Source organism: Empidonax traillii, unplaced genomic scaffold (genome assembly GCF_003031625.1).
Source record: "Empidonax traillii isolate 1590-97213 ecotype Southwest subspecies unplaced genomic scaffold, ASM303162v1 scaffold698:size334810, whole genome shotgun sequence".
Taxonomy (NCBI): domain Eukaryota; kingdom Metazoa; phylum Chordata; class Aves; order Passeriformes; family Tyrannidae; genus Empidonax; species Empidonax traillii.
In genome coordinates, this window is record NW_020955891.1 from 58,082 (window position 1) to 71,062 (window position 12,981).

The 12,981-nt window shown below is 36.5% G+C and overlaps 1 protein-coding gene across 2 annotated transcripts in view; it reads left to right on the plus strand.

Moving 5' to 3' along the window:
* Window positions 1–10,367, plus strand: part of KCNG3 (potassium voltage-gated channel modifier subfamily G member 3) — a 17,457-nt gene extending 7,090 nt beyond the window's left edge. For both annotated transcript variants that reach the window (XM_027899983.1, XM_027899984.1), the window contains exons 2-3: window positions 2,243–6,105; window positions 10,357–10,367. In XM_027899983.1, the coding sequence (XP_027755784.1) occupies window positions 2,243–2,888 (646 nt within the window). In that variant the 3' untranslated portion in view covers window positions 2,889–6,105; window positions 10,357–10,367. The remainder of the gene's footprint in view (window positions 1–2,242; window positions 6,106–10,356) is intronic.
* The last annotated feature ends 2,614 nt before the right edge of the window (window positions 10,368–12,981 follow it).

Genomic DNA, 12,981 nt, shown 5'->3' on the forward strand with positions numbered 1-12,981 from the left:
AAATGGAGGAGTCACACTTCCAACATTATCAGGGCATCAGGAGAAAATACCAAGTGAAAAAGCTTTAAATTGTGTAATTACAAATTTCTTTTTCATTTAAATGCTTCATGTCATACGATACAGGGAGCACTACCAGAGAAATCTCATAAAATGTAATAAAATAGTCTATTGGAATTGTTGAATGTTCCTGGTTGCAACTTTCTGTCAAGATACAATTTTTCTTTTAATCATTACACGAGATCTTAACCAGCCAACATATAAATACATTCAGACTTCATCAGTGTGTCCATTACCATGATCTTGCTGTTTGATTTTACTGGGGAAAGTCTTACATATTTCCTTATCATATGTAAAAAGGATTTAAGTGAACTTACCAATTAACCTTTTTTCCTTTAATTTTTTTCAACATAATGGAAGCCTTCAAAAGCTTAATTTTTAAGAGAACACCTAATTCTTAAGGACAAACTGGTTTTGAAATTCAAAGGTCTTTCCAGCAAAAGGTACTAACATGAACTAATGTTTTATAAGCCCTTTATAAAGAAAGACTACTTGCCTACAGAACTTTCATTGTTTTTCATGAAAAAATAAAAACAAGGTCTGAATTTATATGAATGAATGTTTCTATAAGTAATTAATTAATGTTCATTTAAATTTGTTGTGGCTGAAATTAGAGTGTACCTTATGATTTTGCATCAACTGACTGTTACTGTTTCTTCTAGTTTTAGCTTAGAACTAAGGAGAATGAATGAGCAACATCAAATTAATAAAAATTTACTGTATGAAACTTTTATGAAAAAGCTTATAGAGTCTATAATTACATCAGTTAGAAGAGAATATTGTTTTTCTAACAGGGCACTCAATAATAGCAATAGATTTCAGAGCTGGTAAAAAATTATGCAGATGTATTAGGGAAGCAAAAGTTTAGCTTTGAAATGACAGTTGGATTATCATTTGCAAATCATTATGTTTCAACAGAGACTACCTTGTTAGGGTCCTTGCAGTAGCAAAAAAGCTTTGATTGTATTTTCTAGTAGTGTTTTCAAATCTCCAATCTCACACCAGTTTGGTTTCAGACCTGTTGGTACAAGAAGTCATCGGCGATGGGCTTTTTCTTTGCTTAAAGTGTTGCTGAAAAAGATAAACAGAGGAATTAGGAAAATATTAGCTTCCATTCCCTTATGTAGTAAAAAAGTGAGCACAGTCCGAAATCTTAAGATCTGGAACTACATGCACAACAGTTACTAAATAATCTTCGAGCAACATTTTTATCTTCTGTTTCTACCTTCCACTGGTTTCAAGTTGAGATATTCTCAAGTCTCATTCAACGCACTGGGACTTCAAAATATTTAAGAACAAACTGCAGTCCCCTTCCAGGATTTCTTCTGTATTTGGCAAGAAGATGATCTTGCCTGTTGCCTTAACATTTGGTTACCTTGATTTTTTTCCTGCAATGTAGTTTAGGTGGAATTGCATTTAAAGCAAAAGAAAAAAATCAATAATGAAGAGCATTGTGGTAAATGGGAGGACACAAGCTTAGTACTTTGTGTACCCAATGATGAAAAATGAAACACCATCTGCATTTAGTGGCAATACCTATAAAGTTCTGAATATAATTCTGTAAGCCCCATTTGGGATGCAGATCAGATAGACTGGTTTAGGTTGGTTCCTGAAGAAGTAATTTGCATGAATTATCCAATGCAAAAACTGATTTCTGCCTACTCCGTCTGCACTTCCATTTTAGTTTAGCAGTCTGGTTCGACACATTGCTGTTCACAGATTGTCAGTTCACTGACCTAGAGCCCTTGGCATTCCCGTGTGGATCAGACCTCACAGATTTAAACAAACAAACAAAAATAAACAAAATCCCCCAAAACTTAATGAACAAAAGAAACCCAAACCCCAAGTGTTCCAGATAATGTTACACATTAGCACTCGTGGCCTACCATTTCCTGTAGGGCTCTAATTTCTGTCACGTTTGCCCAGTACTGTGACTAGTGGCAGTCTATAATTCAAAGAAAACAATCAGTGAGTGAGTTCTCAGCAATTAGCAGTTTAAACTCTCACTAGATCCTCAGATTAATTGCTGAAATCCAATGCCACATGCGCAGGATAAGAATTGTGTGGCTTTCTGTTTGTTGTCTGTGAAAGTCTAAGTGTCAATTTGGTAATATCTGTGAATAACCAAACATCCACTGAAGCATTTGCACAGAGCATAAATGCTGTACTTTGTTTCTTTTCACAGGATAATTGAAGCTATCTGCATAGGCTGGTTCACTGCAGAATGCATTGTGAGGTTCATCGTCTCCAAAAACAAGTGTGAGTTTGTCAGAAGACCTCTCAACATCATTGATTTGCTGGCAATTACTCCTTACTACATCTCTGTTCTAATGACAGTTTTCACAGGGGAAAATTCACAGCTTCAGAGGGCTGGAGTCACTCTGAGGGTCTTAAGAATGATGAGGATTTTTTGGGTGATTAAACTGGCCCGTCATTTCATTGGCCTCCAAACACTTGGTCTGACTCTGAAGCGTTGTTACAGAGAGATGGTGATGCTACTTGTCTTTATCTGTGTTGCTATGGCAATTTTCAGTGCACTTTCCCAGCTTCTTGAAAATGGGCTGGACTTGGGAACAAAGAATAAGGATTATGCCAGCATTCCTGCTGCTTGTTGGTGGGTGATCATCTCAATGACCACAGTTGGTTATGGTGACATGTGCCCCATCACTGTACCAGGAAGGATTCTTGGAGGAATTTGTGTGGTTAGTGGCATCGTTTTATTAGCCTTGCCGATCACTTTCATTTATCACAGCTTTGTGCAGTGTTACCATGAGCTCAAGTTCCGATCTGCTAGGTACAGTAGAAGCCTCTCTGCTGAGTTCTTAAATTGACCAAACTTGCATTCTGTTGTAGTTACTTGCTAAGCTTTGTCTTAGAAGAGAAAGGTGGAAGGTCCCTTCATGTGTCCTCCTTGACTGGATGGTCCTGTGGAACAACATTCTCGCCAGCCTGGAGAAAGCCCGTCACCATTCAGACAGGAAGGATGGCCTTGGGCACCTTGCAAGGAGAGGGAGTGATGTTTCAAATTTGAGAGAACAAAATTAACAAAGAGGATTCAGAAGTCCTCAGCCAGACCAGTTTGCCTTCCCACACAAAAGCAGAACAAAAACTGGGCTTAACACTGAGATCTGTCATTCCTGTAATTATATCCTAAACCAGTCTAAGTGCTGTGTAGCAGAAGTTTTTCAAAGATTTCAATATTTGAATGCTCCACAGAGGCATTGATAACTTCTTGCCTGAAGCATCTCCACTTTTAACTCAGATAACCAAGCTATATATTGGAGAATCACTGCTACTTTTGAGCTTTGCAACAAAGTAGAGCTGGTTCTGTAACTCAGGAAAGATGAAGAATATAGGTCTGTAGGACAAAAAACATTGAGGCCTGATTCTGATCTTTGATGAAGCACACAAATCTTCTGTAAACCCATTGCTCTGAATTTGATAATTCACAAAGAAATGCAAGAAGTCCAACTCCAAATGTTGTAGCAGGGACTTTCTTAGTCACAATTAATTTCTTCTCTGGAACCAAATTGTAAGTAGAAGTAAGTGCTGTACTTTACAAAGATCAGCATAAGAAATCATGGATTGATACATATATTTGCTGGTAGCTTACTGGGGGAGCTCTCCAAATTTTACATGCATTAAGTTGAACTCCAGCCATGTGAAATTACATACTCATAAGCATAGATTTTTCTCCCCTTCCTCCTCACCCCATTTAATTAAACATAGGTATCATAATGAGAGTTCTCCAAGACAAATTATAAGATTCTATGACTTGAGAAAGCACTGGAAAACAAGAGTAGCTGCTCCCTGTCAGATGACACTCATCATTTTTAATTTCTGGAATCCTTACTGAAGGATAAGTTTTAAAATGAAAGTTTTAAAAAAAGCTGTAAAAAGCCCAGAGCATACCAAAGAAAGTAAATACGGACATGTGAGTTGCACTTGGCAAAGTGATGTATTCTCTAATGTAACTAGAAAATGAAAATGAATCAAGTAAGGTTCTAACATATTATTCACTACATTTCTTGTGTAGTGCTGCTTAATAGCATCATTCGGTATAATTCTGAAAGGCTACTACATAAAAATGTGCAGTTAGATACTAACACACATTAAGGTACAGCTTTACAAATTTGGGTACCAATAAACATCAACAGGGAGCTTTCATACTAACATGGAAGTCCAGAGTCATCAGCATAGCTGAATTCGGTGTGCTTGCCTGAAAATACCGCATTTACTATTATGTGCTGTAGAGGCATCTTTTATATATGTAATTGTTAAAAGCTTTAGAAGTAAAATGAGTACCACCTAGAAAACACATCTCTGTAATTGCTCACTCAAACAGACGTGCCCCATTGGTCAATAACCAGTACACTGAAGGCTCTACCCTGAGACCTGAAAAATCCATTATCATTTTAAGTGGTCTTTAGTAGTCTTAAAGAATTGCATTGCAAACACAATTTTTCTGAAGACCTGAAGAGAATCTTAGTAGCCTTCCTACAGACAAGTTTGACTTTCCCTTTAAGACTGCATTATTAGGAACCGTTACAGCCATAATTCTGTTCCTTGACACTCATGTGTTCTGGTGTTCAGAAGATTAGCTCTGTAGTTCCCTATACTACTCTATTTATGCCTTTTATGTCAGAATCATGTTGCTCAGAAAACAGCATTCCACAGAGAGGTGAATATGAGATCAGCAAAAATTTCTTTCTTAGGTGAGATTCACAGCTGATGTTAGTTAGGCAAGTTGTGACTTCAGAGACACTTAGATGTTCTACACCAGCAGAGATGCTGGCTCTGTATTCCTGCATGTGTACCTATATATATCCTGCATATATTATATATTATAGTCAGTCGAAATTTTTTTTCTGCTCAAAAAAATTTCCTCCTTGACAAAATTGAAATTTCAGACTTTAATCCAAACACAGCTGTTGAAGAAAATGACATTTTCATCTTCTAATGAAAAGTTATTTTGACAGTATCAAAACCATTTTCAAGGAGAAAATTGCTAATTTTTTTTGTATTCTGCTCCAATTTTTTCCCATTAAAATAGGTTAAAAATCCCATGTAAGAACTTAGCCCTAAAGATTTTCATGTGCTGTTTTTAATGCTTGGGAAAAATACTGTTTTTCATAAAACTACTTAAAACCTGCTTTCTCTTCTGTCCATGTATTGTACTTTACCAAACCAATACTTTGTCTTGAAATGAGTGTTTTAAGGTCGCTCAAAAAACCCTCCTCCACAAAACGCCCAAACCATCATCATGATGGCAATAGTTTGAAATCCATACAGAATGTGAAATGAAGTGTATTGCAATCTTGATTTCAAGCCAAAAAAAATGCATTTCAGCACTACCTATAAATCTAATCGTTAGATGCCTGAACAAAGGAAAAAATATAAATTAATGCACATAATAACTTGTGAATACCAATTTGCACCATAAATCATTTTGTATAAGCTATTAAGGACAGGAAGTTTTCAATTATCTGGACTATATATGGTATACAAACAAAATGTTCAATCCTTTTCAGCTAAAGAATCCTTTCCCAGTGTAAAAAGGTAATCCAGTGAAAGTAATCATGTAAAGGAACAGGTCCGTGTAGATTATCTTAAGTCATACTGTGTTTTTTTAAACAGTTTATGTTCAATTTTTATATGGTAAAATGTGAACAGAATGACCTAATATATTTTTTGAGTTACAATAAAATATTTTGAAACTACTCTATATAAGCCCACTAGGGAGAGATACTGGGGTGAAGCTTTTTGTTGGGTTGGTTTTTTTCCTTTCTGTTTTTATTGTTGTGTGGTTATCAGTGACTTATCAGGTTATCAGACTTTAGTTTCCTTACAAACCAAGTTGAAATAAAGTAATCTCCATGGTAGCCTTAAAACAGGCTAAATAAAATTCATGACCTCTAGCAATATATGTCATCTTATTTTCAAGGGACCAGGTTTTTTAGTGAAACTTTACAAAAAACATATATGTAGTCAAAAATAAGCGTAAACCGCTGAAACTGTTTTACTAAAATTTTACTTGAGACTGTTTGTGTAAAATACAGTCTCAAGTAAAATTTTAGTAAAACAGTTTCAGCACTATTTTGAAGTCCATCATTTCAAAGCCAAGGGAAGACAAGCTGGTTCATCTGTAATCACTGCCAGTTTGACCTATACAAGAAAAGACTTCACAGGCAGTACCTCTCTCTATCGGAAACATTCCCAGTTGGAACAAATTAGAGGAAATACAAATAGTATAAAACTAGGGATAAACAAAGACAGCTTATACAATTGTGATCCAGCATTTTGGTTCATCCAAAATGAAAACCAATACCAATGAGTTTTGAACTGCCATTGTATGGTTTGACGACATTAAAGGTTAATCATATGTTATATACTAGGTTTAAACCTTAGGACTGATTTATTTGGAACTATATATTGGCTGTAGTCATTTGAGGTACTGCATGTCACTTAAAAGTATTTGATCATTGATGAAATCACTGGAATGGAAAGCTGTCTAGGATATTTTCTTTCTATAATTCTATGTGAAACATCATGCCAGATATCACAAAGAATGGAAGATTATCATTCCCCTTGATGTAAGACTTAGAAACTGTATTGTCTTGATGAGTACCAAAAAAAAAAAAAAATTAGTTTGATTGACTGATGATTTGAAGTAGTCTTATCAACATAAGGATCAGCCATTTAAAAATGTGATATTCATTCTTACTGCACAATGGCTTATATTGCTGTGCATAGCAGAAAGTTTGAGAAAGATAAAAATCCTGTTACTGTAAAGATTTTTATCTTGATGCCCATGTATTTAAAGGAAAAGGCACTCAGTTTTAATATCATGTATGTAATTTCTGCCCATAAAGGTATTGTTATTTTGATTCAAAAAAAAAAATAAAACTAAAGTCCTTTTGGGTTCAAAACACTTGTTTATTCCCCTTTGGGTAACAGCTACAAAAATTCTACCAGATCTGAATGTATGCCAAGAAGTGGTCATATGCACACACCAGCCAGCTAAATTCAGCAGCCAAACCAGCCAGTTTCCTGGGAACCAGCATAACGAACAAGGTTTGCTGTGCTCTGAATTTTATCTCACCTAAGAGGTTCAGGATTGCGCTGATGATTAAAGTTGGATCATTTGAAGTACCTTAAAATTGTTTAAATTATTATTTCAGATGAGCTTCTAAGGAAACATTTGCTGGAAAATTAAATAAGCTGTGCATAGCAAAAAAAGATACCATTTTATTTAAAAGAAATTACTATGGTTTTAAAAAAAGAAGCTGGCTCTCATTTTCTGTTACTTGTTTGTGAAAGCAAAAATGCAAGTCAGGATATGCGATGCTAGTTGAACTTGCTACATAAAACAGATCCCTGTTTAAAATATGGAGACTTAGTGAGAAAGATCTTCCAGCTTTGCTAGAGCTGTAACAGTTTATACTAGCTGAAGAGCTGCCCCAGCACACGTGGAAGAAAGAACAAAACACTGGTTTCGTGGTAAAAAACTAACATGATTTACAGCCTGCGAAGTGCAACACAAATTAGGGAGTATCTTTTGCAGACAACAGGATAGGTTAAGCATCAAGAAGGCTCCACAGTGAGGAATCAAGACTGTCAATCTGTCAACAAATTTTAAGAGCCACTGAAGAAGGATAATATAAATATTTGGTCAAATTAATAAAATATGGATGTTTGAAACTACACATTTTAGAGTCCTTTATTCTTTACAAATGCAAACGTCTATAATTTTGTAGAACATTTATTTTATATATTGTTTGCTTATCTGTAAAGAAAAATGTATGCTGTAATTTTAAGAGGAAATAAATGTGGGGGGTTTTATGTGAATATAGAATTAGATAGATAAAATCACATAATAAAATTTGCTGGCCTTGTTGCTGTATTTCACAGACTAGTGGTCAAAACACAAATGTTTATAAAATGTGTTCTTTTTAACAAGTGAATTCCATGGCTATTTGTATTGGTACTGTACCTCGGAAAGAACTCTTTAATAGTTTTTGACTACTGAGAATCTGCCATTTAGAACCTAGGAGTTTTAATCAATATAAAATTTGAATATTTGATCCAGAAATTAGTCTGAAGCAAAAAATAAAGCTACATAGGGCTATTCTTCACCGACTGAATATCTATCATAATGTGGACTGCAGAACTGTCAAAACAAAATGAAAGAGAAGCCATACAATACATATATTATTCCTGGGGGATTATTTATAAAAACAAGTCTAGAAAAATGGATGGAATTTGCCTTCAAGTTCACTGAAACTTACTTATATTAAAAAACAAAACAAAACAAAACCCAGAACAAAAAAGCAATCAAACAAAGAAACACACAAATATCAACATAGTAATATCGTATTCATTCTGGAATGTCAACACAGCCAGAACTTTCACCAATGCAATCCTTACATTATTTTGAATGGATCTGAGACACTGTCTTGATTCTTTAAATGCAGCCATTTCAAAATACTTCCAAAAATAATCACAATTAATGTTCTTGTAAAAAAAGTTTGAATATTTTAAGAGATCACTGAATTATGAACTATACTGGCACCAGCCCGCTGCATTATTATGAAAATGAACAACTTTCCATTTAGAAATCATGAGCGTTTTTACTTCTCATATGTTATTTATTAGTTTTAGAGGTTTTACATAAAATCAATCGGAAAAGAAATGAAGCAGATGTCCACATAGTCATAGAAGTATGCTTTACAAGCATTTTTCCTAAAAGAACTTCTAAAATATTTGGAAGCAGAAGGGTTTTTTTAATGTTTTAACACAGTTACTATTTTACAAATATGCTCAGCACTTGCACCTCCTATCAATCTGAGATGCAGCTGTAAATACACAGAACCCCCCAAAATAAGTTTGATTCTTGCTGCCTTGGGGAATAGTTTGTACACTTGTTTGCTATAAGAATTTAAAAAAAGAAAAACGTAAAGGAGTTCACTAAAATCCAGGAAATATAGAAGTTCAGTATTGGAATTCTTTCCCATGCACTCCAGAAATGCTCCAAGTCCATTTTTATACTTCTTTGCACTGGTCTTTTACCAATATTGAAGTAGCAACTTGGAGTCACAGTGATGACCAGGCGTCTATTGTACTACAGACTCTATAGCCACCAATCAAAATTACAGTACTGCTCCCAAAACCAGTATGATCCAAGACTGAGACACAAACCAAAAGCAGGATGCAGACAACAGCGCAAGCAAGCAACACGACAGTTCTCTGTAGCATGAGTATAGCTTATCTACTGCCTGATATACTGTTACATACTAAGTGTTCAAATACAATTTTTTTTCTCCTCAGTTTAGAGATCCTCCCAGAGAATGCAGCACTTAGAAGACGTTTTTTTTCTACAATGCCAAAGGCCTTATCAGCTGCACTGGCTGTGCCAAGACAGCACAGCGTCTAACCATGACTTATGTCATTAGGGTTTAATATTTGAACTTGATATCATTTGATGGGATGCTATGAATGAGTAAAACTGGGGCTGTTTATTATGGCATCTTGAATCTTGATGCTACTATATATAGATGCCATTAAAGACTAAAAGAGAAAAACAATTCCAACAATGTATTCAGTAAGTAAAGTCACACAGAGGCCCACTGAAAAGAAAAGCATCACTAACAAAATTACTTCAATAAAAAAAAAAAATTAAATACAAATCTAAAAGTGTGGATTCCTACCAAAGATTCTTGCTTATAGGCCTCAGATTTACATGGATTCCTTGAGTATCTCTGCCTTTAGGTGCAGTATCTTTAGGCTCTACCTGCTGGGTTCTCTGATACAAGCTCAGCCTATAGATCACAGCAGCTTTTTGGTCTCCACTGACTCAAGAGGCTTAAAAACAAGATACACTGGAAAAGAAAAATCTTCTTCAAGGGAGCCAGGCAACTAGCAGTGAATATCATCTCTGAGATGATTTTTTTTCAGTCCTGAATGTAAGTGCCAGGTTGCCCTCAATGCAAGACCAGGGACCATGAAACTCATCTTCTTCCCTCTGTATAGCATGCTCCATCTTCAACATCTCTATCCTGTTCTCTTAGAGCTTTCTCCTTTCACCTGATCCTCACTCAAGAAGCATTAAGGTTAAACATTAACATTCATGAACTGAAGCTGCTGTTACCTTTGCCTTCTCTTCATATAGACTGTCCCATTCACATGTGAAATGCAGTTCAGATTAGATAGCTCAGAATAAATACCCATACATTTCCCCATGTCAGTGTAGGATAAGAAGCTCTCTCCTCCCCCACAACAAAGGTCATATATAATATTAAGAAACAGACATGCAAAGCAAAGCTTTTACAAAGCAATACAAAATAGCCTAAATCATACACATCTCATCCTTGATCTACAGTGTTATCCTGGTAGCTTCACATCCCATAGGCCATTCAAATCCTGTGCAGTAAAGATCACCTATCTGCCTTTGACCATCTGCTTCTGCCAACAGGTGGGAATTTGACAGCTGAATTGCCCATGGGATGTCATAGTTACAGATTTTTACTTTTTGGTTGATCACTCTAAAGTTCTGTAAAGCTGTAAAGCAAATTAGGCAGGCGTAGACAGTACACTTCCAATGGGTGGTCCACTTCCACCAGCATGTAGTCGAGTCATGCTAGAATCAACTACCAGTCTTGGAAACTGGTAGGATTTCACTGTTGTATTCAAGGAACCAGTTTAAGATCTGTAAGAGGAATTACTACATTTATGTTCCCTGATTTGGGGATTTAATTCCTACTTAGAGTTCAGGAGTGTCATGTGAACTAAAGGAACATTGCAGAGAGCACATGGAAGACTAATTAGTGAAAAAAAGGAAATGAGGTAGAGAGATAGAGGTTAAAAATACTAAACCAAACAATTCAAAAGGCTCTGTGTAATGGAGGCCTTTCTAAGTGACTCACCAAAAACTACGGACATGCAATGCAGATAGAAAAAAGAGAGAAAACTCTCAGATACTAAACTCAAGAGGACTTTGCTATACTTTTCAGCCCTCTTCCCCATCACTGCTGCTGTCCTGCCATACCCTCCTTGAAAATGCATCCCTGCTTTCTTCCTTTGCCAGACTTTCCATCCAACCTTTTTCCCCTTTGGTTTTTACCCTTTTCCTAGCTGCCCCATTTTCTTTCTTCCATTAGCCACACCAGTAGGCTTCTGTGCTGGGACCAAGTACTTCTAAAATCACGGTGCCAGCCCACTGCCTGCCATCCCATCCTGCCCATTCTTTGCTCTGCTACCACCATTTCTATAGGTACACGCTTATTTAAATCAAGGGACCTGTCCCTGGAGGACCCGTGCCAAAAATCATTTTCCCTGTCCATTCACCTGTGGTAAGTGTAACCCAGCTAATACCTGCCCGCTTTGCTAAAAAGAAAGCTTTCACCCATTTCTCTGGATTACATACTGTGACAACTTGTATCTCCAACATTTATGATTTACTACTTCTCTCTAAATGTCTTCCAAATGTGTCTGCTTGCAGACACAGTCTCTCAGATCAGGAGAATAAAGAGAGACTCTGGCACTGTCTTGTGCCACTCAGCATTTGCTTCCCTTTCTGTTGAGTGCTAATGACTACCCAAAAGCACAAGGCACCCACACTAAGGGGAAACAGGGACTGAATCCTGCAGGCTACAGGTCAAAATACACACAAAGAGAGGGCCTTGACTTAAAACCTCCCTAAAAGTCACACTCTTTCAGAGATGACACTCCTGAGAAAGTGTGCCATCTTGGTGTGGAGGGTCCCTACCCTAGAGGGTCCCTACCCTAGCCTGTAATCGTCACAGCTGGTACACTAAACACAATCTTTTGCTGCTTACGCAGGCTGAAGTTGTGGCCAGCACTATGTCAGCCAACTCCTTGCACTCCAAGGCTAACAGTCACATATGCAGCAAATGCTCCTGTGTTCAGCTCTGCCACTTGGGCTCTGAAGTGACATCGTTATTCATTTTCTCCTACTGTTTTAAAGAAAAATATACTACAAACAATACTTATTATTTTGCTTTTCAAACAGAGCATGAAGCAAAAGCTTAGCTAAAACAGCATAAATTTTCTTGGAGACTGGAGCAAGAAGATAAGCACTACAGTACTTGATTAGGTGTTTTCACTGCTCAAATGAGAGACATAGATCTCCTGAATCAAAAGATACTCAGCTCTAATGTTACAGTTGAGAGGGAAAAGTGGTTAACTCCATTGTAGAATTGCAGTTATTTACTGGTAGCCATCAATAATCCATAAACTCTCTACTAGGTCTTTTGTTTCCTACTTATCTATGAAATGTGTAAATCATATTTTATGGTGTTTTGTTTTGTTTCGTTTTAACCAGATTTAAGGAAGGTTTTTAAACTTTTAGGTTGCAATCATCCAAAACTAAACAAATAGGAACACACATAGCTATTGTGCCAGAGCTCAAACTGGTTTATGTGTGAATCAATGCCAGCTCTTAGATTACATTGAAATTACATGGGGCCTTAAGTGAAATGCTTTTAATAGTATTTGGAGAATGTTTCCCTTGTCTCTACCCATGAAACTTTACTCTAAGGGAAGCATGTAGATCTCACTACTTATTCATTTCTCTCTGAAGCTCTACAAACACAGTGCTATTAATTCAATAACCTAGTGAAAGCAAAGGAAGAACTTTTAGTAACTGGGTTCGTGTTATGTAAGTGTGATCTCTATGGTACAAGGCAAGTGTTTGGCGAGTGCTAAGAAGCTTGAGTTTGTAGTTTCGAATTATAACAATCTGACACTGTCTGTTTGGCGGTGACTGGGTCTGGGAAAAGCAGTTTAATGGAGTCAAAGTGGTGCCTTCAGCAATTCTGGGGAGGCACAGAAGTGTTTCTATTCTGTCTTTAAACAGTGAGCAACAAACACTGTAGCCTAAAGAAGATGGGGAATCCTTCAGGAAAC